This window comes from Phocoena sinus, chromosome 16 (genome assembly GCF_008692025.1).
Source record: "Phocoena sinus isolate mPhoSin1 chromosome 16, mPhoSin1.pri, whole genome shotgun sequence".
Lineage (NCBI taxonomy): Eukaryota > Metazoa > Chordata > Mammalia > Artiodactyla > Phocoenidae > Phocoena > Phocoena sinus.
In genome coordinates, this window is record NC_045778.1 from 53,099,196 (window position 1) to 53,124,932 (window position 25,737).

The following is a 25,737-nucleotide window of genomic DNA, read 5'->3' on the forward strand; positions in this document are numbered from 1 at the left end:
ACCATGCACACCATGTATCTTTTTTTCATGTAAATGGCATCACTATTTGCAAAATGTTATATTACTTTTTTTTTTCACTTCACAAAAATATATTATGAAACCCATGTGATTCAGAATTCTTTCTAAGTCCTTTAAGAATGTTTTGTGTTGTGGAATAGTATATCAGTGAGCTTACCCTTTACTATTGGACATTTAAGCTGTTTTCACGTGGGGCAGGAATCTTTTCTGGCTTTAGGGAGCCCCCCTCCCCCGCTTTAAACTAGAAAAGGCCCTTGAAATCTCCAGACAATTGGGAGTATTCAGCCTTCTAGGTATGTGTTGCTTAGACAACATGCTTGACAGTGATTGTGATTTCCTTACAGCCAAAGATACAGATTGTTAACTTTTTTTCCTTCTCTCATTGCCAGACACAGAGTCTAGCACAAAGCGGTTGCTGGGAAACATGAGTTGAATGGATCTAAGTGCCTCTAAGCAAGGTACTCTGGGATGGACTCTAAGGAAACTCCCGAACCCCAGAGAGACAGACTTTTTCAAGAGCTTGTATCGTTCACTAGAAACCCAAGGAAGAAATCAGGGAGGCCTGTTTTGTAGAGCAGAGCTATCTGAGTGCCATGAAGAACTGGGACGCTGGCATTGGACAGGAACAGAGGGCAGTGGGCGTGGATGCTGAGAGGCTGTGGCGCGTGGGACAGTGAGAATCAGCCCCAATGCCCTGGGATGACTAGAGTTTTGTGTAGGCGGAGGAAGTGCTCAGGCTCCCCTGAGAGTATTTTCTTTTTTTCAGTCAGTTTAATCATACTGTTTGAGTACTTGGGGTCTGGAATGGGACTTCTGGTTCAAATCCCAATTTTGCCACTCTCAAGCTATTTGACTTTGGGCAAGTAGCTAAGCTGTGGAATACAAAAGCACCACCTGAAAGAGTTGTTGTGAGGGGTAAATGAGATTATATATGCAAAGGGATAAGCAAAATGCCTGGCACTTACTAAGTGCTTAGCAATAATAATAATAACAACAACAGCAATGACAGCAGCAGCTTAGCATCTTTTCTTTAAAAAGGCAAGGTGATCAGACAGCAAGAGCATGGATTAGCCAAACCAAGAAAGTCTGCCTGATTCTCACACACACACTTTCCTCCTAGAGAAAGGCCCAGCACATGTCACAATGCCAGGTATGGCCTGGATCCGAGTGGGTAGGGAACTATAGGAGCACGAAATGGAAACACCCTACATTAGGTAACTCAAAAGAAGTTTGAGTTACCTTACTGATTTTTGCAAGCTACCTGCCAGTCTATGTACACTCCCTGTGCTTTTACGTTTATTCTCATGTGTAGCCATCTCTAGCTCCCATCTTTTGTTTGGTTGCTAAATCCAGCCACTGCAAATGGATTTTCCAATGGATACATGGCTTTGAATTCACCTAGTTTTACTTCCCACTCAATGAGGGGATTTCTATCCGTAATATCCCTATATCCCCTCGTCTAATCTAGGAGACATTCTGGATTCCTCCCTTTCCTTCAGTCATTTCCAAGCAAACCTTGTTGATTCTTGTTGAGATCTAAAATCTCTCCTCTCCCTGGTATCACCCCTGGCATCCTCCTAGAGCAAGCCTTCATCCCTCACCAAGACTGCTAGGATCCTAACTGGTCCCCTTACTTCCACACTTGCAATCTCAGTCTATTCTCCCCCAGAATCAGTGTACCTTTTAAAATGTCAGTCACATCATGACTCTCTCCTCATCTTAGGCTGAGTTCCCCAGAAGCAAACCCCAAGACAAGAATTCATAAGCAAGTGTTTTATTTTAAAAAGTGCCCCAGGAGAAACTGGTAAGGGAGTAGGGGAAGCTGCACAGGCAAGCGGAAGACACCGAAGGAAGAAGCCTAGAAGGCTGCAGCGCACCCCGAATGTTGTTTCTGGGCTTTCACACTCCTGCTCTACTGGCTGAGTCCTGGGCTAAGGGCAGTTAGGGGTTGCTCTCTGCACATGCAGGTAAAGAGCTCCAGTGGCTCAAGGGCTCTCCTTGAAACTAAGTTACAGGAGTCAATTCTTACAGCAAAAGTGCACAGATGCTGGGGGACTGGCACACAGTGACCATGATGGGATCCAGAGAACCCTCAGAGGAGCACCCACAAGATCCACTTCAGTTTCCTCCCTTATTGCCTATCTCAGACCCTTGTTTATTTCCTTCATAACCCATGTCATGATTTATAAGTAGTGTATATAATTGTCTCTATATTTGTTTATCGCCTGTTTTCCCCAATAAAATGCAACCTCCAGGAGAGTAGTGAGCATATTTGTCTCCCTAGAATACAGATGGCACACTGTGGATCCTCCACAGAAATCTGTATGAATGGGTGAATGAACGATGGACACCTTCAGTAATGGGGAGTTTCTGCAGCCGGAAGCAGCTCATCCCACTTTCAGAAAGCCTTGACTGAAAGTCTGACCTAAGACTGAACTGTAATCACCTCCCCGTCACACCCACGGGTCTCCTCTCTGGAATGACTCTGGAGATGATCACCACTTCCAAGTCAGTCCCTCAAAATCCAGTGTCCCACCTTTCTCTCCTCCGGACTAATCAACCACAGCTTCTCCAAAGGCTTCTCTTTTGACGTGGATTTTAGAGCACTGGCATCTGTAATTTCACGAGTCCTAGAAAATTCTTCTTCCCTACCTACACAATGCATAGCCACCCCTCCCAAACCACCCTGAATACACCCAATCTTGGGTGGTAAACTGGGTCAAGCCAGATAAGAATTTGGAGAAGCGAAACTGAACGTTACCCAGCCAGGGCTCCAGAATCAGCAGCCTCAGGTTGAATCCCAGCCCACTTATTGTTAAATGACTGATCTTGGGCAAAATACTTAACTTCTCTGAACCCCAGTTTCTTCATCTGTACAGGGGAAAAAATAAGAGCACCTACCTAACAGAGTTAGTGTAAGGGTTAAATTAAATGAGACAGTGGATATAAACCACTTAGCAGAGTGCCTGGCACATCTCTCAGGACTTGGAGTTTCCCCAAACCTTACCTTGGACCTAACAGCTCTCCACGCCTCTGCACGCTACTTCTTTTTTTTTTTTTTTATTTAATTTTTTTTTTTTTTGTGGTACGCGGGCCTCTCACTGTTGTAGCCTCTCCCGTTGCGGAGCACAGGCTCCGGACGCGCAGGCTCAGTGGCCATGGCTCACGGGCCCAGCCGCTCCGCGGCATGTGGGATCCTCCCGGACCGGGGCACGAACCCGTGTCGCCTGCATCGGCAGGCGGACTCTCAACCACTGCGCCACCAGGGAAGCCCCTGCACGCTACTTCTTTCCCAGCCAAATCCTCCTGCTAACCCAGCTCCATCTCCGACACCCCGAAGCTCCTTCAATCAAGATAAGGCTTCAAGCCCTGTGTCCAGATGCTTTCCCGGCTCCTATTTCTTGCCATTTGCTCCTGCTCGCTGTCCACTTCAGGCTTCTACCTCTCCATCCTACCCCTTGCTACCTGTGCGTCCATCCACGTGTCCATTCTCCGCTTCTCTTTTATTGTCTTTCTTGCTCAATTCTTGCTTTTTGTTTTTCCTCCTATCTTTCTTACATCATGTCTTCTCTCATGGAAACTCTAGTAAAGTTCTTTTTTTTTTTTTTTTTTAATTTTCCTTTTCTATTCTGCCTCCTACCTTGGCTCCAGATAGACGAGAGGAAATGATCAACCTAGTAACAGTAAAATCGGTTAAGTGCTAATAGGCATCTTAAGCTACAGGCCATTTTCCATCACTCCTTGCCACAGACTGAGTGGCAAAATCAAGGCTGGAAAGGAGGCCATCAGCAGTGAGGACTGAGGGGAAACAGGAAGCTCTCTTTCCCTCTCACCTATATGTATGCTTCCCGTTCCTTTCCTTGTCCGCTGCGTTAGTACACTACAGTGAGTTGCCTGTTTTGTTCCTGACTTTAATGGAAACCCTTCAAATATTTTGCCATTAATTATGATTTTTTTCTAGGTCTTGTACCAAATAGCTTTTGTCCAATGGGGGGAGTTCTCTTTGATATCCAGTTTGCTAAGCTTATATAATATGCAGTTGTGAGTTTCTAGGTTGGAGGTAAAGCATGAAAATCAGGGAAGCAGGGTGATAAGTAGGTTGACTTGTGAGGTGTCCTGGGAACATCAGAAGAAAGAATTGAGGCCAAGCGCTCAGGCTGGGGGATGATGGAGCATCCTGTCCTGAGGGACTTTCATGGCTCTGAGAGTTACTCCTATACTCAGCTCTTAAACTGTGACACTGGGGTTCAAAGACTCTCCTGGACGCTTGAGTGTATCAATGACAAAAGTTGGCTCTACTTATAGTTCGTGTTTCTTCTTTCATTAATTTAAGTAAGAAATTCTGAATTTTCAAGAAGCTTTTGGAACTTCTTGAATTGGAGCAGATAACTGAAACTTCATCCCTTTTCACGTGAAAGTTTTTTGGAGGTGGATCTGATCCTGGTTTTCCATTCCAATCAGCTGCTGTGAAAGCCACTTCTTGTTCTTGCTGGGGGCAGATCAAGCCTCTTTTTCTCCTTGATAGAAATTCAGGAAGGAAACCAAATAATTCCCAACAGAGACCAGAGTTGACCACAGTACCATCCAAAAGCACTTTTAAAGATTTCAATCTTGAATATGAGAACACTGGCAACTGAGGTTGGTTACTGGCTCTACACCGTCAGCTAGATAGAGGCTTGGGAGGAGATGTGGTTCTGCCATTTTGACAGGAAAATCTTCTTTGATGGAGAAAAGGTTGCAATTGAAGCATCACTGAGGTGCCCTTTAACACTGGAAAGTTTCAGTGAAAGTGTTTGTGACAAGCATCCGAAATAAAATACTAAACTCCCACATATAGACATTTCTCAGTAAACTAACCTGCACACACTGTGGGACTGGTGAAAGGAGGGACATTCTAACATCAAAGTTAATCAGCGGGACATCTATTTGTTGTCGTTCTATGCCTATTATGTGGTGGCCCTGGGGGTTTTTGTTTTGTTTTTACCATGATTGACAGAAAATTGGCCAACCTGCCCCCAGATAACCAAGAGTTGTCTGTGCTTGACTTATTCACTTAGTTCCACTCTTAACTGAAGAGGGGTGAGGAAAATAAGTCCTAAGAAACCTGTCATAGAGGGAAATTTGAAACAAACTGGTAACGTGTCAGACAGCCTTGGAATAGTCCAGAAGGTGGCAAGTAAATAAAATCTATGAGGGAAAATTGAAAAAACTGGCATAGCTGAGCCTTAAAAAAAAAAAAAAAGGTGCAGGCTCATATATGACTGTTTCTAATACAGCAAACTAGATAATGTACATATTCCCAAAACACCTCCGATGCTCAGCTGACGATGCACTGGAAAAAGTAGTGGACTTAGGAGAACTAGGCACTAGTCCCACTTCTGCCAGCCAATGACTTGGCAGTCTCTTTGTCTACCTCATTTTCACCTCCATAAAATTTTATAGCTGGAGAACTTTGGGGTTCCCAGCCAAGACTCCCTTTTAGGCTCCACAAAAGAAGAAATGTTTGGACATTTCAAAGCACTCCAACGATACCGTATTTTATTTATTTATTTATTGAAGTATAGTTGTTTTACAATGTTGTTCTTGTTGTTTATTTTATATACAGTAGTGTGTATGTGTTAATCCCAAACTCCCAATTTATCCATCTCCCGTTTTCCTCTTTGGGAACCATAAATTTGTTTTCTGTGTCTGGTGTCTATTTCTGTTTTGTAGATAAGTTCATTTGTGTCATATTTTAGATTCCACCTATCAGTGATACCATATGGTATTTGCCTTTCTCTGTCTGCCTTACTTCACTTAGTATGATAATCTCCAGGTCCATCCATGCTGCTGCAAATGGCATTATTTCATTCTTTTTTATGGCTGAGTAATATTCCGTTGTGTGTGTATACATATACATATATATATGTATACACCATACAAAGATACATAATAAATGCCTTTATTTAGTGATCAGAACCATTTAAACATGGGGCTTGCCAGGATAAAGAATAACAGAAGAGGTGCTCAGTGATAAGAGTTTGGGAACCGGGCTGTAAGACACTCTAGAGGAGGGATGGTGCCTGCTTCATCTCAAGATCCTCAGTGCTGGCATGTACCTCCTTAAGTGCTCATTAAGATCCAAACATACACAGTGCAAAGAGAACATAAAATAAATTCCCATGTACCCATGGGAACATGGGAACCCAAGAATCATCCCTCATGGCCAATCTAGCTTTCCTATGCTCCCACCCAACTGACTTCTAAACCTGCTCACAAATTTTGAAGCAAGTCTCAGACATTGTATAATTCTACCCATAAATATTCCAATATGTCACCCTGAAAGATAAGTACTTTGTAAATACAACATCATTACACCTAAAAAATGAACAATAATTCCTTAAATATCATCTAATGTAAATTCAGTGTTCAAATTTCCATGATTATATCCTAAAAATGTTTTTTAGAGTTTGTATAAATTAGGATCTAAAGATTGCTATTGGTCACAGCAATATATTTTTGGATCCATCTCCTAGAGAAATGTAGGTAAAAACAAAAATAAACAAATGATGGGACCTAATTAAACTTAAAAGCTTTTGCATAGCAAAGGAAACCATAAACAAAATGAAAAGACAACCTACTGAATGGGAGAAAATATTTGCAAACGATGCAACTGCTGAGGGATTAATTTCTAAAATATACAAACAGCTCGTACAGCTCAATATCAGAAAAAACAAACAACCCAATCAAAAAATGGGCAGAAGATCTAAATAGACATTTCTCCAAAGAAGACATACAGATGGCCAAAAGGCACATGAAAAGATGCTCAACATCGCTAATTATTAGAGAAATGCAAATCGAAACTACAATGAGGTATCACTTCACACTGGTCAGAATGGCCATCATTAAAACGTCTATAAATAATAGATGCTGGAGAGGGTGTGGAGAAAAAGGAACCCTCCTACATTGTTGATGGGAATGTAAACTGGTACAGCCACTATGGAGATCAGTATAGAGGTTCCTTAAACTAAAAACAGAGCTACCATATGATCTTTCAATCCCACTTCTGGGCATATACTGAGAGAAAATCTATTTCAAAAAGATACATGCACCCTAATTTTCATAGCAGCACTGTTTACAATAGCCAAGACATGGAAGCAACCTAAATGTCCATCTACAGATGAATGGATGAAGAAGATGTGGTATATATATATATGCAATGGAATATTACTCAGCCATAAAAAGAATGAAACATTGCCATTTGCAGCAACATGGATGGACCTGGAGATTATCATACTAAGTGAAGTAAGTCAGACAGAGAAAGACAAATATCACATGATATCGCTTATATGTAAAATCTAAAAAAAAAAAAATGATACTCGGGAATTCCCTGGTGGTCCAGTGGTTAGGACTTGGTGCGTTCACTTCGGTGGCCCGAGTTCAATCCCTGTTTGGGAAACTAAGATTCCACAAGCTGCACAGTGCAGCAAAAAAAAAAAAAAAAAAAAGAGAGATACAAATGAACTTACATACAAAACAGAAATAGGCCACGGACATATTACAAAATACTGAGTATAGTTCTCTGTGCTATACAGTAGGTATATATACATAACTGAATCACTTTGCTGTATACCTGAAACTAACACAACATTGTAAATCAACTATACTTCTATAAAAAATAAAATACATATCGCAATTGGGTGATATGTATATTAAGTTTTGTTTAATCTAGACTCACCATACAAACACACACACACTCACACACATACACATTCTGCTTGTGATTTACATTTTGCAGGGGCCAGGTCTCTTGTCCTAGGGTTTTCCACAGGGGATGCGGCTGGTTGCCTCTCCATCATATCATTTAACATGAACCTTGTATTTCCTACAAACTGGTAGTTAGATCAAAAGATTACTTGTGATGGTTCAGGGTTTTTTTGTTGTTGTTTGTTGAGAATTCTTCATAGGTAGTTTTTTGTATTTCCATCAGGAGACATATAATGCCTTTTTTTTTTTGAAAGGGCTTTTAAAAAAATATTGATTTATTTATTTTTGGCTGCATTGGCTCTTTGTTGCCGCGCTCTGGCTTTCTCTAGTTGTGGTGATTGGGGGCTACTGTTCGTTGTGGTGTGCAGGCTTTTCATTGTGGTGGCTTCTCTTGTTGTGGAGCACAGGCTTTAGGTGTGAGGGCTTCAGTAGTTGTGGCACACAGTCTCAGTAGTTGTGGCACACGGGCTTAGTTGCTCCATGGCATGTGGGATCTTCCCGGACCAGGGCTCGAACCCGTGTCCCCTGCATTGGCAGGCAGATTCTTAACCACTGTGCCACCAGGGAAGTCCAATGCCCTTTTTTTTCACATTAGCAGCCATTGATGATCATTGCCTAGATCTATTATTTCATTAACAGTTGTAAAAATGTTGATATGCTAACCTTATTTCTTAGCTTCATGTCTTCTTAATTTATTTGCTGGCATATTTCTATGAAAACTTCCCCTCACCAACAATTTGGCTATCCTGACATACAGCTGGAAAAGGGATTGCAGAATAAACACTGTTTCTTTACCTTTATTTACCAGTTTCAAAATAATAGGCTGATTCCTGGAGTAGCCTTCGAAAGATGACAAATGAGGTGTGTTTTTTTTTTTTTTATTTTTAAAGTGCTGTATGAACTCACGAGTTTAAACATATTTAAGGAGCTTGAGTTCAATGAAGTTCTAATTCTTACTGACTATCCCATCATTGGCCAAGGGGACTGTGGGAGCCCCCAATCTGCTCCTGATCCTTTTTGGGCCAACTCCAATAGAGTTTGATAGGCTCTTACTTTCTGTGGACTCAACTTCCTAGATAATGTCTCAGGTCCTTCTTAGCACTGCCCTCAGACCAGGGGAAGAGGGGGCCTGCCCTTGGCGTCACGTATCATATATGTTGAGACACAATGTGTTTTTTCTTCTTTTGGTCTCTCATAGGAAAGTTTTCTGAAAGGTAAGTGAGTGATCGAGTCATAAAGGGAGGGGACGTGTTTAGGCCCATCTGGTCCTCTCAGGCCAGAGAACGAGGGCTGAGGCTGCCCGTGAGTGTGGTAGGGGTGGGGGATGAGAGGTCAGAATCACAGCTTCTGCCCTGGGAAGTCAGGGAAAGAGTGCCCGCTCTAGTGTACAGTTGGCCCCTCAAATCAACCCAAATGGGTGTCTAGACAGAACTCATTCCTCAGTAACCACCTTCCTGCTCATTCCTCCTTTCCCACTCCCTGCTCCTTGGCTGTGATGGTATCTAAAGTATCAGGAGGCAGCCAAAACTGAAAAGTAAGGTGTGGGGAAAGGGTGACCTGCCCACCTTAACTCTATTCTGGGATTGGGTACATCCAGTCACCACCCAGGAGTCCTGGGCCCAGGACCAGCTTCTACCCTGCCCTGTCCCAGCACAACCATGTTACATACGACTCTGGCATCCAGCTGGAACAACCTAGGGAGAAGCTGGTTCCTTTAACTTCCACATCTCAGAGAAGTGGGCTATGGGGGGAAAGAAAGACCTGATTGGGAGCATGGGACATCGGTGGATATAGCTTGATTTATAGCTTTTAAACATTTAGACATATGGTACATGGGGAAATATTTGCCCTTTTGCAAATATCAGGGCAGCGTTGGTCCTTCTGGCTCAGACATTCCAAGTCAGTTTTTTTATCTCCTAAGTAAGGAGATGTAGACTTCACAGTCCAGTCTAGTCCTTTGCCCAAATTTTTCCTCTTCCTTTCCCAGTCATCATGGAAAACAGACTGTCTTTGGCATTACTGAATTGAGCATGCTTAGAATTTGGCTTGGGGCTTCTGCTTTTCATTTAAAGTTGGTGGAAACCTGCAGTTTTGGAAGAACATGCAGGAGCATGAGACACATCTTGGGCTCACCATGGTTCTCCCTTCTCTCAGAAGAGTCCTGATAACAAAGGGTGACCTTCCTCAATTAGTAACATCTATATGACCCTGCATCTTGGCTATAGTTGATTAATTACAGGGCAGACACCTTGCTCAAACTCTCTCATCTGAGAACTCTGCATCTCAGAGATGCAGAGGCTGAACATTTCTGAAACAGTCACATCAATGGCATGATCCATGGATGCTGGCTGCAGAGGTATCTGGTATTGCCCTAATTCTTTCCTTGTCTAAATCTTCTTTGTTCATCTCTTTCTTCATTTAGGTGACACACTCACTGGCCTTTAAAAAACTATTTTTTTGTATATTAGTTTGAGCTAACCTATGCCAGTTTCTATTGCCTTATGCACACGTACCAACAAACAAAAACTCTTAACTAAAACCATTGTTAGAAGGACCACTGGATGAGGAGCCAAAGTACCTGGATTCACCTCTTTTCCTCTGACACCCCCATCCCTGTCATCACATCTTTAAATACCAGACTTATTTTTCTCTGCCTATAACCACAGCTGAAACAATAAGGTGAAATAAAATAACAATAATGATGATGGTAAAAAAAAATAATACCTATCATTCTTTTGAGCACTTTTTATACCAGGAACTATGTTAAGTGCTTTACCTAAATTATATGACTTAATCTAATCCTCAGTAACAACCCTGAATTCCTCAGGAAGATTTTGACTCTACATAAGTGAAATCTCAAACTCACAATAGCTTAAATGTAAGGAAATTAGTTATTTTATATGTAACAAGAAGTCCCTAGCAAGGGCGGCTTCAGGATTGGTTAAATCAGAGGCTTGATAATGTCATCAGGGACCCAGGTTTTTTCCACCTTTTTGCTCATTTGGCTTGGGTCTCCAGGCTAGCACCTCTCATGACTAAAATAGCTGCTGAATTTCCAGGCATCCAGTTGAACATGACAATGTTTAGCAGAGGGATGGTCTCTTCTTTGTATCTCTTTTTAATTTTTATTTATTTATTTTTTATATTTAATTATTTATTTTTGGCTGTGTTGGGTCTTAGTTACGGCACGCGGGATCTTATCTTTGTGATGTGCAGGTTCTTTGTCGCGGAGCGGAGGCTTAGTGGGCCAGGGGCCCTTGGGATCTTAGTTCCCTGACCAGGGATCGAACCCATGTTCCCTGCATTGGAAAGCAGATTCTTAACCACTGGACCACCAGGGGAATCCCCTTGTATCTCTTTTTTAAGTACAGGAAAAGCTTTCCAAGAATCTTCTGGTTGATCACCCCTCTCACCTCAATGGCCAGAACTGGGTCATCATACACACATGCTTAATCCAACCACTGCCCAGGGAGTAGAATTACTACAATGGGCCTAGACCAAGCATGATTCACTCCTGAGTTGAGAGGGAAAGAGGTGAAACACTCTGGGGAAAAAAAAAAAAAGAGGCCTTTTTCAGCAAAGAAGGGAGGAAACTGTTAGGCAGTTAACCAACAGTGCCTGCTACCAGCGTGTGAGACAAATAGGAGAGGCAAAGCGACTTGCCCAAGGTCAAACAACCAGCTAATGGCAGGTGTGGGATCTGAACCCAGAATGGTCTGTTTCTAAATCCTGCTCTCTTGCCCTACACTATGAAAGGCAGTTAGTCCTCAACAGATTATTTTGCCTTCGAGGAACTCAAGTCTCTACAGCTATCCTGGGCAATTCATGAGATGAACTAGTGTGGGAGCTACCAGACAATCAGATTCCAGAGACCAAGCAACATAGCAACCTCAGTTGCTCTCCACAGTTCACTCCATTCTCCCTGGCCATGGTGGAGAGGAAATTTAGAATAATGTAAATTCAGCAAATAGCAGCCTTTGGTTCCAGATTTCTGGCTCTATGAGTGAGCCTCATGGAGAACAAACAACCCTTTTTATGTCCTTTCATTTTTCCTTTTATTCTGGTATCGCCCCCTTTGGGGGATTCCTTCTCCCCAACTTCAATCATTTGGTTCTGGTGAGGACTTTCAATGACAGTACCAAGGAGTGACATCAAAGTAGTTGACAAATGGAAAAGCACAGACACCAACCAATCAGAAGGGATATTTGCAGCAGTGGTAAAGCAGGGTCCTGGAAGCCCCTGGCTGGGTCAGCAATGAACTCTTTAGTTGTTGGATCATGGGGAACTCCAGGATGGTCCAGGGAGGGCCAGTTAGCCATGGAGGTGGACAATAAGGAACTCAGGAGGCTTGGGCCAGTAGGTATTTACCAACTGGTAAGGAAGCATTTCATTTAGTGAGTTCTTAATTTCAGATATTGAATTTATCAGTTCTAGACTGTCTATTTGACTCTTTTTTTCGTTTGTTTTTTTTTGTGGTATGCGGGCCTCTCACTGTTGTGGCCTCTCCCGTTGCGGAGCACAGGCTCCGGACGCGCAGGCTCAGCGGCCATGGCTCACGGGTCCAGCCGCTCCGCGACATGTGGGATCTTCCCGGACTGGGACATGAACCCGCGTCCCCTGCATCGGCAGGTGGACTCTCAACCACTGCACCTCCAGGGAAGCCCTGATTCTTTTTTTATAGATTTCAATTTTGCTGAAATTCTTTACCTTTTCATATATTGTGTTCTTTTCATTTTCTATATTTTCTCTCACGTTTATAATACTTATTATAAAGTCCTTGTCTGCTAACTCGAATGTCAGAATCATTTGTGGGTCTGCTTCCATTCTCTGCTATTTCTCTTATTAGTTATATTTCCCTGCTCTTTGCATGCCTCATAATTATATAAAAGAACCATAGAGGTTGTAGATGATATTTTCCTCCAGTGATGATTCTCTTTTTTTTTTTTTTGGCTGCTCCGTGCGGTATGCGGGATCTTAGCCCCCTGACCAGGGATGGATTCCGCGCCCCCTGCAGTGGAAGCACGGAATCTTAACCACTGGACCTCCAGGGAAGTCCCTCTCGGATGGGGTGAGGGACTGATCATCTCAATCAAGTCAGGGATTCAGCTGCGCTGGGGCTGGATGGTAGTTGTATTAGTCCCAGTCCAACTTTGGGTCATCTTGTTCCTTGGAGGGAGCCCACTCAAGCTTTTGATTGACAGTATGGTGGGTCTCTGTCTCCTCAACCCTGAGAGCCTGTGCAAGATTCAATTCTGTTATTAGGAGCTCAGGCTCTTTGGTTTCTTGCCCCACACAGTTTCAAAATTTAGTAAATGTCTTGAGGGGACAGCCGTCATGTTTGATGCAGCCCTCATCCCTCTAATAGGACTTTGTTTCCTACCTACTGCAAGTCTGTGGGAAATTTCCCTCTGCTATGAGACACTTCTAGCTCAGCCTCTCCTGCTGCATCCCAGAATTCAGCAAATGTTGCATGGGGAAAACTGGCCATGTGTTTAGAGCTCCTCTAGATTCCAATGCCAGATCACATGGATCATCAAAAGCTCTGCCAGTTTCTATTTGTCCCAGTAAAGACCTTATGCCCGGGTCAAGCTCTGATTTGGCAAATATACCCAGGTAAGAAAATGGTCAGAGATTATCAGCTCATTTAGAAAAGGCTCCTTCCTCTCCAGAATTCTAATTCATTAGTCTTTGTTGCTGCTACACCTCTCCAGTGCCTTTAAAAATATGATTTTTGTAATTTATCCAGTTTTTTCTAGTTCCAACAGGAACACTGGATTATTGCTACATCCTACCAGAAGAGGAAGTCCTATGAAATTATCGCAAGATTTAACCATGGCATGGTTATACAGGTATATATGGCTGAATCAACCCAGACCATGCCATGGCCCCTCCTCTACATCTTCACTACAGCGGGGACAGGTGGCCCAAGTAGACCAACTAGAGTTCTTCAGCACTGGAACTGGGAACCGAGAGCCTTTTTATTTCTGTGGTTGGTCGGGGGCGGGGGGTGGGGTGGGTGAAACAAAGCTGTGAGAATAAGTCTGGAAGCTTCTACTGGCTATGTCCCATGCTCATGAAAGAAGCCAGTTTCCAGCAGGAGGAAATGCAGCCCTCATTCAGAAAGGAGAGGCATAGGAGCGCTGAGGGGATGTTGGGATCCCTGATTCCAGTCACTCACTCTCGCTGTGGTTTGCTAACCTGAGGCACAAATTTCTCTTTTTTGCCTGAGCTAGTTTCAGTCTCTCGAAAGGTGGGCCAGCTCTAATATTTTTGCCCTCGGGCTTTATGAGGCACCCTGTGTCCATATAACACATTAGCCTTTTCTTCTTAGGCAAGGTGGAGGTGGTTTATGTTACTTGTAACTCAAAGAATCTTAACTAAGACTGCTTCTTTAATGACAGGCAGGTTCAGAAGGGCCTGGTGAAAGGTTATCTCCCTCACTGCACAGAAGGAAGAGAGGGAGGATGCATGATAATATTGCTGAGAGCTCAGCTTTGGATCACGAATCCTCACTACAAGGAGAAGAGGATGCTTTTAGATTCTGGACACCCAACTCACCATGGGAGGAACTTCAGACTTACCTAAGAAGCCAGCCAAATCTGTCTGCCAAAGCCATGCTGTTTTACTTTAATCAAACTGGGAAACTGCATTCTTATCCTCAACAATATTCAAAGATGGGAGGGAATGGAAAGAGGTAGATTCCTGTGTTTGCACATTTTACCTACTCCTGGGGCTCCGACTTGCTGCTGAGCCTGAAGTTTACACCAGAGGGTAAACAAGATAGCTATTTGGACATCACACACCACTTTGTCAGTTTCCGTCCTCTTGAATTATTTACCGTCTAACTGTATGCATTGAAACAGAATCTGGCAACACAGACTCAGAGATGTAGCCTTATTTGTGCGTTAGAGAAGGAAAACTCGAGTTCAGTGAAGGACCTGGAGCAGAAACACTTTATGGCTTTCTGACGTTCCCTGGCTTTGGGAGGGCTGTAAGCACGGGGCTGAAACCCGAGCAGCAACACAGCGCAGATGCACTGGGAGCCACGGGCTGGAGGCGCCCTAGAGCTGACTAGTCCAGTATCTCCCCTGAGGCCACAATCCCCCTACAGGGCAGAGGCCCGGTTCCAGGACTTAGCCCCCTGAGCCTTGATTTCTTCTCTGCAAGACAGACTGCAAAGGGGGATGAAATGGAAAAATAAGCCTCTCTAGATTTAAAAGATTGTTATCACAAATTTTATTTTCACCAACATACCACTAATTTCCCTCAGGAATAAATATTAGTAGCTATGAAAACAAGAAAAATATTCAAAAAATATTTCAAGTAGTAAAAAAGAAACTTTGGAAAACAGAAAAGTATAATGGTGAGTAAAACTCAGTATTAATCCCACTACTCAGTAAGAATTGCTTACAATAGAGGGTGTGGAGAAAAGGAACCCACCTACACTGCTGGTGGGAATGTAAATCGGCACAGTCACTATGCAGAACAGTATGGAGGTTCCTTAAAAAACTAAAAATAAAGTTACCATATGATCCAGCAATCCCATTCCTGGGCATATATCCAGAGAAAACTCTAATTTGAAAAGATCCATGCACCGCCCCCCCCAACAATGTTCATAGCAGCACTGTTTACAATAGCCAAGATATGGGAGCAACCTAAATGTCCATCAACAGATGAATGGATAAAGAAGATGTGGTGTATATATACACAGTGGAATATTACTCATCCATAAAAAAGAATGAAATAATGCTATTTGCAGCAACATGGATGGACCTGGAGATTACCATACTAAGTGAAGTCAGTCAGATAGAGAAAGACAAATATTATATGATATTGCTTATATGTGGAATCTAAAATCTGACACAAATGAACTTATTTACAAAGCAGAAATAGACTCACAGACATAGAACACAGACTTACGGTTACCAAAGGAGAAAAGATGCAGGAGGGATAAATTAGGAGTTTGGGATTAAAATATACACACTATTATACATAAAATAGATAACCAACAAGGACCTACTGTATGGCACAGGGAACTATATACTCAATCTCTTTTAATAACCTATAATGGAAAATAATCTAAAAAAGAATATATATATATGTATGTGTATGTATGTGTATATATATATATATATATATAAAACTGAATCACTGCTGTATACCTGAAACTAATATAACATTGTAAATCAACTATATTTCAATAAAAATATAAAAACAATCACTCATAATATTTTGATACATTTTTTTCCAGTCTTCTTCCTAACCAAATATATATATATTATAATTGGGAAATTTTAACTAACCTCTTTAAAGCCAAGTTTTTTCTTATTTTCTTTTTCTTTTCAAAAAGAAAATACTTATTATTTACCTACATTATTCCAGGCATTATAACAGGGATACAAGAAAATTCGATCAAAAATAACTTGGTTAAGATGTCAATATGAACAATAAATATCTTTTCACTGTTGTTTTCTAATTATGAAAGAATTCAAACAGAGAAAGTAATATAACAGACATCACTGCCCCCACCATCAAGACCAAATCTTAAAATTTTGCCATATGTGCTTCAAATTATTTTTTCAAGGAAGATAAAATATTACAGATATGGCTGAAGTTCTACTGTCCTGGACCCAGAATAACTACAGTTGACCTCTGAACAATGCAGATTTGAACTGTGCAGGTCTACTTATACACAGATGTTTTTCAACAGTAAACACTACAGTACTACACAGTCCATGGCTGGTTGAATCTGTGGATATGGAGGAACCACGGATAGAGGTAAAGCCAAGTTTTTTCTTCAACATTTTGTAGTGAGCCTCTTCTCCATGTCAATCAATATTCCTTACAAACAAGGTTTTTAATGGCTAATTGTTTTCAAATAGTTCACTGTAAAGAGATATATACCTAAAATACTATTATGGTTCAATGGATTCAGTTTGATTTCACATGAAAATCTAATTGGGGTACTACAAAAGATGCTGAAACAACACAGACTCACAGACTAGATAGAGAGGATGAGGAACAGACCTGGAAGCAATTCTTTACCAGGACAATTTCAGGCTGCACAGTTACCCCACTACTGGCCTATGAATAGGAAGGGAGAGAAGGGAAGCGACAGATGGATTGTCCAGGCAAGGGGTGCATGTGAGCACTCACATGAGGATGTGTGAGTGGGGAACAGACCCTAGAAAACTCATGACGCTAATCACTGAATTTATTACTAACTGCCATTTTGTTACTCCATATGCTACTATGGTATAAAAACTATAGGCCAAGTGCCACCTTTACATTCATATTTCCTTCTAGCCTTTTTTCTAAGCATAGTTTTTTTTTTCCTTTATGTAATTGAAATCCATAGAATGAATATTTTTGACAAACTCAGTCTTTACGTTTGACTTGTATAACCTTAGGATAGAGGAAAAGGAACTGTGTATCAGTAGAAAAATTTATCCATTTACTAGCTAGGGTCCTATTTATACCATCAATTTCAACTCAAACCAACATTATTTTGAAATTTGCAAGGAAAATGGTTCACTTCTTACAGATAATTCTTGGAATGGAGAATGAAGGAGGTAGACACACATGCAATGTGGGAAGGTTGATGCTTCTTTTTCCTCATAGGCAACTAGGGGGAGGGGAAGGGGGTCAGTAAAGGCATGTTTGGGGGAAAGTTGGAGAAGCATCCACACCTGCTCATTATATCAAATGTCTAGGGACTCTGTAAATAATTCAGGTGCAGTCGGCTCCCTCCAGGGGCAGGTGTTGAGGAGAGTTTCCAGACAAGCATATCCTCTTGCAAAACTGGAGCAGACCTAGGATCTGATTACTTGAAAAGGGGTCTAGTTAGTAGCTATGGCAACCTCCTTCCTCTGCCTTACAACTTGCCTTGGGCTAAGATGCAGGAACTTCTGGGAAAACACTACTGCTACAGCCTGCTGTGGTGGTGAAGAGCTTTGAAGTCTAGCTATCTGTTTCTAATCTAGGTTCTGCCACTTTGTAACCGTGTGACCTGGGAATTTATTCAACCTCTCTGATCCTTGGTTTCTGTGCCTACAGAGATAATTCATTCAGATTGCTGTGGCATCATCTGTAAGGCTCTTGCTATAGTGCCTGGTACATAGTAGATTATCTCCTAAGAGTGTCCCCACCTCATTTCCTAGGAAGAGATGTTTGGACTTTAAATAAAATAGCAATGTACAGAGCTAAGCAAAAGCTATTCTTCAGAACAAAATAAACAGCGCAGCTAACAGTTATTGAAGATTTACCATAAGCTGGATATTGTGCTGAGTGTTTTATATATAATTTCACAAAACCCACTTATGGATAAGTTTATCAAAGTTCTGAGATGTTAAGACACTTTCCCCAGCTCAGACAGCTAGCAGGTGGTGGAATCAAGATCCAAACTCTCATCTGCCTCTTATCCAAAAAAAGCCTATGTTCTTACCTTCTAAGTAAATGGATCTCTGGAAGTTATTTTACTGTGCCAGCACTTCATCTCCAGGTGGACAGTCGGAGGATGCTGGCACATGGAGCTCATTCAGACTTGGACCGACCTCCTTAGGTCTGTGGGGCCTGACTGCCCTCTAGTGTTGGAGGAATCTTAGGGCCAGGTGGAATCCACAGCGAGTTGTTTTTTTTCTGAGGTGGTAGTGAACCTGCGTCCCCTCCTGTCTGGAGATCTGTCTAGTCTGGTGTCTTCTTACTGGCCAAAGGGTTTCTCCTAGGAATAGGGGTAAAATAGGTGGTAGAGACTGGGAGTTAAGAAGAATAATTATCTGGGGATAGAGCAGTAATGCTCAGGTTAAGCTTTGAACCATTGGCAGGGGTCGGTGGGGGGGGGATAATGTCTTATTCCCAGCACATGGCACATAATAGGTGCTGACTGAATACTGAATGAAGTTTTACAACTCATCCTCACTAAAGGGGGAGGGGGAGTGCTGCCAAAAGAACTGATTTCTGCCGGAGCACCAGCAGAAAAAACACTGTACCATTAACCCACCTTCCACTCCAACAGACCCCAAGGCATGTTTCCTGCACAGCTAGGCGAGAATGACGACGCTGCTCAGTTACTAGGAAATGAGTTGGGGTCAGCAAAGACATATGACCATTTTAGGCTGCCACCCTCCCACCAGTGTCCCGAATGGTCCACGGATCTCAGAGAAGTCCCACTTCCACCTCCATAACTCTGCCCAGGTAGTCCATGTCACCAGGTGGTCGGTGAGCACCTGTGTGCACTGCTCCTCGCTAGACAGCGGGGAATCCGAAGACAGGCTTACTAGGTGGCTTATCAGAGGGAGATGAACACCCGCCCCCCACCCCAAGTCACAGAGACTGAGCTGGGTTACTGCAAAATGAGAAGAGATGGTTTCATAAAATAAAGGATATAGAGCAGACAAATAACACCTACTATAATCCAGTCCTTGGCTGCCCAATTTTCCTCCCATATGAATAATTCTGTAAATGCCCCCATAATATATGAATATACTGAATCATTCAGGCATTAATTTTATCACTATTATATTTACCTTTATAATTATTACCATCTTTATTTCTAAGTAACAGAAAATCTAAACCCAAGTAAACTTGGCTTGATGAATAAAAACATTTGTTGAGGGCTTTTTTTCCCCCTCGGTGGGGAGGTGGGAGTTTCAGGATTGGTTGGTTCACAGCCGGTGCTGCCAGGAGTTGGTGGCCAAGAAAGGGAAGTAGCAGGGCAGGACCACAGAAGGGATTTCAGAATAAAAAGCCAGATTCCTATAGTTAGGACAAGCCACATACTGGAAGACTGCCTGGGTGGGGGTCCCTGTGAAGCTACGGCTGCCTCCTGGCCTTCTTTTGGGAATCTCTCTGCTTTTGGTGGAAAAACGGAGACTGATGGCCCACACTCTCTGCAGAAATGGACTAAGGACTGAGGTGGCTGCATAAGGGAGAATGGACTTGTTGGATGACTGAGCTTTAGCTGCATTTTCTGCACTAAACTCACCCCCATCCCACGCCCTAAGAAGGGTGGCTCGGTAGAGGTTGTCTCCCAGTTGTCTTGGAGGTACCACCTTCCTGTTTACCCGCATGAACTTCAGCCCCAAGCTGGTATATTCACTGCTCCCCAGACCTGCATTTCATCCACACCTCTGGCTTTTGCTTCCCCAGTCCCCTGCCTGAACGCTCTTGCCTCTCCTTACCCTACAACTTGTCTTTCTCAGGGCCCAGCTCCAGGTCTGCCTCCTCAGTGGAGTCTTCCCCAAGGGCTTGGCCTTCTTGGGTCACTTTCTATTTTCGATTCCAGGGGCGTTTGTTGTGTGGTTGGGGAGCTGATTGTGGTATTTGCCATAGAGTTTCAGGCAGGACTTTGTTTATTGCCTTTTCAGGCAAGCTATGCCAGAACTCCCCACTCAGAGGGCGGGGCAGGCAGGGTAACGTGGCCGACCATGTAAGGGTCTGGATGAGAGGTGCAGCCTGGAGCCAGCCGGGAACATGTTCCCCACACGACACCATAATTCTTGTGCTCATAAAACCTCCTCAGAGGATAAAAAGAAACATGTAAGTCAGTACTTATTTCTTTGGGAGGGCCCCCATGAGACAAGAAATCTTTCAACTGCAGACTGTCAGGCACCAAGGACCTTAAGAACAGGATGGAGGGAGGCAGGGAGGGCTTAGGGCTATCACTGAGGCAGGCGATCCTGAGGCAACGCGACGGGCAGAACAATCCACGTGGATGCCGTGTGGACACGGCACAAGGACAGCACGCTCATGTCACTCACACCCATGAACTTCAGACCATCACCGTGTTTTTAGTCCCTAAGCTCCTGGGGCTTCATATCATGTTTTCCTTTCCTCTCTCTCAGCCTGAGTCCCTCCCCTGGGAATCTGCCTGTGCTGCTTCCACTGACACTGCTGAGGCAGATGGCCTCTGTCCCCAACCAACTTCCAGAGAAGAGACTGTGTAACAGTGGGGTGTGAGGGCCACAAGGGAGGGAAGAGGAAGAGGGTAACAACAAGTGACGGAGAAGGCTTCCATCATGCACACAGGCTTCTCAGAAGAACTTTATTTCTCAAAAAGGGGGCAAGAATCCAAAGTATTAAAATAATCCTCTAATTTTTGTTTTGGAGGGAGAGGACAGGATGACAAGATAATTCATATAAAAATTTCAAGCACAATGGCTGTAGGTCCTTCATCCTGAAACTTGTACCTCCTGTCTGCAGCTCCAGGTTCCAGCCATGTCACAGGTAGTGCCAAGCTCCTGGATTCAGAGGCTTACAGCATCTGGAACGCTTATTTATATTTACTCCACAAATAAATACAAAAGGTCAGTCTTCCTAGTGCAGATGATTCAGTCTATTTTTGTGATTGTTTCTAATGAGAATGCTAAAAAGAGCTGCCTCTCTCTAAATTCCAAATCTTTTCTTTGTGAAGACGACTAAGTGTGAAAGAAAGGAAATGTGGAGACTTATCAGGTACGACTGGCTCTTATAACCACCACATGCCAAGGGAGACTCTACCTCATTGAGGTGATAAAAGGTAAAAAGCGACCATGATTTTTCCATTGCCTTTTATGTGGGGAAACCGCACCTTTCTGTTTCTACCACTGAAGGGAACTGCACTATGTGAAGCGAAGTCCCCCTCCAGCAATTAAGCAAAATCCCTATATCCAGAGCAATTATTTTCTACCTTAAAAAGAAAGAAAGAAAAGGGTGAGCGGCAATGAGAGTCCTTAGCCCAGGCTGATGTTGCCACACGGCCCAGTAAATGCTGAGGGGCACTTTCCAACAGGCAGGCCCTTCCAGGAGGTGGGAGAAAAGACCTGGCTCACCCCCTGAGAGGCTTAAGGTGAGTTTAACTGTGAAGACCGCTCGGAACATGCCCGGCTCTCCTCTGAATGCTTTCAGTTGGTGCTTCTCTGAGGAACAGGGAGGTTCTCGTGAAGGTACTTTAAACTTCCGTGCTCTGAGAAGTCCGAGACCACGTGGTCCCGGCCTCGCAGCAGCCACTTGGTAGTAAGCAGTCCCTCCAGTCCCACTGGTCCCCGGGCGTGGATTCGAGATGTACTGATCCCCACTTCAGCTCCTGTGGAAAAGCACGGATGAGGGTGTGGCTTTCCCAGCCTCTGCTTCCTGACCGCCCGCCAGGTCTACGTCTCTTCCTTCTCCTCACTTGGCCCCCTCTCTCTGCCCTCTCCTGACCCATCCTCCCTGGGCTAGCCTGACTTCCACTGTCCCCATAAACATGTTCTCTGGTTGCTGTGAGTCACGGTCAGGCCCCTTCTTTAAGAAAAGAAGAAGGGGCCTGACCGTGGGCCTCTCTTTTGTATTTTACCCCCAGTCCATTTTGACAATACTACAAGTGCTGTCTCCGATATCTGTCTTGTGTCTGGATGGCGTACCATCATCTGACATTTGGGTATTGTTTCTGGTGTACGACAGTGTATAGAGGTTTCATCTCCCCGAGTATCCTTTAAACCCTAGATGGTGAGGGACATGTTCTAGGTACTCCCTAGAACGCCTAGCTCCCAGGTGCTCACGAGATGGCTGCTGACTACATCACAGAGCTTTTCATTTTCCTCCCTCCTGCTCCAGCCTCAGACGTGGGGCAGCGGGGCTCTTCCCTGGTCTGCCTTGGTGTTCTGCACCGTGTGCAGTTGAGGCAGGGCTCCTTTGCTCATCACGACCTCACTGAGCAGGCACTGGGCTGGGACCCGGGGATGAAGTGGTGAACAACTGATGTAATTCACGGAGCTTGTATTCTTGTGGGCAAGGTAGCCAAAGAACAGTTCAACAAATAATTCCATGTGGTGATGGGGTGCACTGAAGGGTGCTGGGATGGAGACTGTGTGGCAGGGCGGCAGCACCCTGGATAGGGTGGTCAGTGGGAGCCTCCCTGAGGAGGTGCCTTTGGCTGAAACCTGAATGAGAAGCTGGCCAGGGGACAGCAGTGGAGAGCCGCTGCGGGCAGAGAGGAGCAAGCGAGGACCCGAATGCAGAGGTGCCTGGGGCAGTGGTCGGCAAGGAGATGGTGACCACTGGCTTCAAATTCTGGGTGAATAGCGTAGAGATCACATGACTTTGGGCAGGTTACCTAACCATCTCTTGCTTCAGGTTTTTCTTTTGGAAAAGGAAGAAAATAATAGAATCCATTATGTAGGACTAAGTGAGATAATGCATGTGATGCACTTAGCACGGTGCTGGAAATATAGTAAATGCTCAATAAATATTATCTGTTACTGTTATTCATGCATTTCACAGGAACTTAACCCAACCAGAGTCTGAGCTTTTGCTCTGAGCGGCTGATGGAAAGACAACGGAGTGGTCTTTGCTCCTCCCCGATCTTGGACTTTCACTTGAAAGCTGGGCACCTCAGCCCTTACAAGTGTGCTATGTCTTCTTCAAGAACATGGAATACAAAGATCAGTGCAAGTGATGTGATAATTAAATCAAACCCCAACACAACAGAAACAGGGAACTAAAAATAAAGAGTCCAATGACTAAGAATAACAGCAAAATTCCCTTTAATAACCTTTAACAATTCAGTGAGAACTATTTCTCTAGGCAGTTCTCTATTCAAACGTTCAGCGGTATTAAAATGTTTTAAGTAGTTGAAATAATTCTCAGATGTGCCACAAATGCCTTACTGGAGCTTTGTAAAATGGTACCCCTGAAAACCAGCGACTGTCTGAGGGCTCCTTATACTACTGGGGGATGGAGAATTTATTACTAATGACGGAAGTGGGGAGGGTGTCTTTGTGAAGCTTTCTATTTCAAAGTCTGCATTAGAAATCAACCTTGCACCTCTGGACTTACCTGTTTGTTTCTGATGCTCATACTTCAGCCCAGCATAGGTACTAACACCTTCTTTTGTCCTGTCCTCAGGGTGGATTCCTAGCTCTGAGGCAACCTGGCTGTGTCCCTCTGAAGGAGTAAGTCTGCAGCGGCAGTGCTCTCACGCACACCTGTCATAATCCATGCATGCAGACACACTGTGGTCTGCTGTACGTGGCAGAGTCCAGGCTCTGGACTCACGGAAGTCTGGGTCTGAACACCAGCTGCATGACTTTGGGCAAGTTACTTCATTTCTTTGAATCTCAGTATCCTCATCTATGAAAAAGGAAATACAAGTACCTACCTTCTTAGCATGTGAAATGCCTAGAACACAGGACTTCTACCAGTTCATGGTAGCTGTTATCATTCTCTCTCATAAACCAACCTTCCCTCGGTATGTCTGCATCGTCTTGATCATGCACGTGACTGTAAAGGCCAGGTGTCTCCTCCACCCTCACCATGCTCCTTGGGGGCCACACAGTGATCCACAAGGGACTCCTTTCTCCCCGACCAGACTCTTTCTTACCCAGTCCGAAGCGGTAGCCATCAGAGAAGCGAGTGCTGGCGTTCCAGAACACACAGGCACTATCCACGTGCTGGAGGAAGAACTCTGCTGTCTTCTCTGCAGCATAAAGGGAAGAAATTGAGTTAGGATGGCCCAGGGAGAACATCCCTGCTTCCAGCCACTCAACAGGGCCTGACTGGGGCAGGGCCCAGGCCCCTGAGGTGCTTCCCCACGTATTAAACATGCAGACTTGTGAAAAATCTAAAACAGAAAGAAAGCAAACCAGCTTCATCAGTCCTGTTGTTGAAGGAGTAGGTACCTGGGAAAGACTGGGTTGGAATCCAGATCTCCCTGCAGACATACCCTCAGTGCTGCAATGGCCTGTCTACACTATCTGTTTATAGGCTCTGAGTCAAATGCCAAAGTCTCAACTCCAACTCCACACCCACCAGCTGGGTGACTGCGGACAGGCTTCTGAACCTCTCTGTGCCTGAGTACAATGGGGACTGACAATATCACCCAGCTCCCAGGCTTGCAGAGAGGATAAAATGAACCAACAGCATGGAGCACTCATCCCAGAGCCTAGCAGATGGCAAGTGCTCAAGTATTAACTGTTTTCACTGGTGGTGCTGTGATTCCCCAGTAAACTGACTGGAAGTTCCCTGAGGGGGCCATGCTGGCATCCTTTACCATCGGGCCTCCAGTGCCTGACACCCAGGCTCACCTGTGGAGGGAATGAGTGACTGTAGAGAGTTGGTTTTGCCCTAAACTAGTTGGTTCTGCGCTTAACCTCCTGAACCTTGATTTCCTCAGCTGTAAAATGGGTTTATTTCAGCAACCGGGAAAGACTGCTGCATGGATTAAATGGTAACGCCTCTGAGACAGAGTGAGCCACGTATAAAGTGGAGCGAATCACCTCTTCCCTGCCTCTTCCCTCGGGGCCACTGTGACAACACAGCGAGATAACAGATGTAAAAGCACTCAGCAAACCAGCAAGTGCCGCCCACACCAGGCATTGTTATCAGTCCACTGAGATTACGTTCTCCTGCAGGCTAAGAGGGGCTGAGAGGAGCAGGGTCAGCTTGGAGATCAAGGCAGAAAACGCAGACCCCGCAGACCCCGTGTGCTGCAGCCCCTGCACACTTACCATTCTCTGTGACGATGACGTCCGTGTGCGAGCTGCCGTACTTGTGGATGTGGTCGATGGCCTCCTGCACACTGTCCACCACTTCAATGCACAGTTCCAGGTCCCCGTACTCAGTTCGGAGGGACTTCACTTCGGAGGGGCTGAAGGTCAGATAGGAGGCGAACTTGGGGCCTGCGTGAATCTTCACCTGGGACAGAGGAAGTCCGGGGCAACGACATAAACACAGCAGAAAGAGGCAAGCGCACACTCCTCCCTCTGGGATCCAACAGCAAGATGAGCCTGAAGATGACGAGTCCAGGGCTCCTGTGGCCTGGAAACTAAACTAGTCCCTGCTTCCTTTTAGAGGCAGCCTTCCACCCTCCAGGATGCTCTGCTTTGGGAAATGCTGACGGCCACCTGTCAGCAATGGGCCCCCAGGAAAACTGGAGCAGGGATTTCAGCAGGAAGCCTCTGAATGTGAAGAATGTGCAAGGCATTTAATGGGCTACTGACATAAGCCCTTGACTGCTGG

At 44.3% G+C, this 25,737-nt stretch overlaps 1 protein-coding gene across 18 annotated transcripts in view; it reads right to left on the minus strand.

Moving 5' to 3' along the window:
• The window catches only part of ALDH18A1 (aldehyde dehydrogenase 18 family member A1), an 84,948-nt gene that overhangs the window by 14,124 nt on the left and 45,087 nt on the right, over positions 1-25,737 (minus strand). For 8 of the 18 annotated variants that reach the window (XR_004346125.1, XM_032607735.1, XM_032607736.1 and 5 more), the window contains 2 exons: positions 25,227-25,413; positions 24,101-24,196 (listed from right to left, as the gene is read on the minus strand). Coding sequence is in view for 14 of the 18 variants with exons in the window: in XM_032607735.1 (XP_032463626.1) it covers positions 24,101-24,196; positions 25,227-25,413 (283 nt within the window). In the remaining 4 variants the exon portion in view is untranslated. Of the gene's footprint in view, positions 1-18,208; positions 18,485-20,792; positions 24,197-25,226; positions 25,414-25,737 lie in introns of those variants that run through there. The other 10 variants (XM_032607739.1, XM_032607740.1, XM_032607744.1 and 7 more) reach the window with 5 other exon arrangements.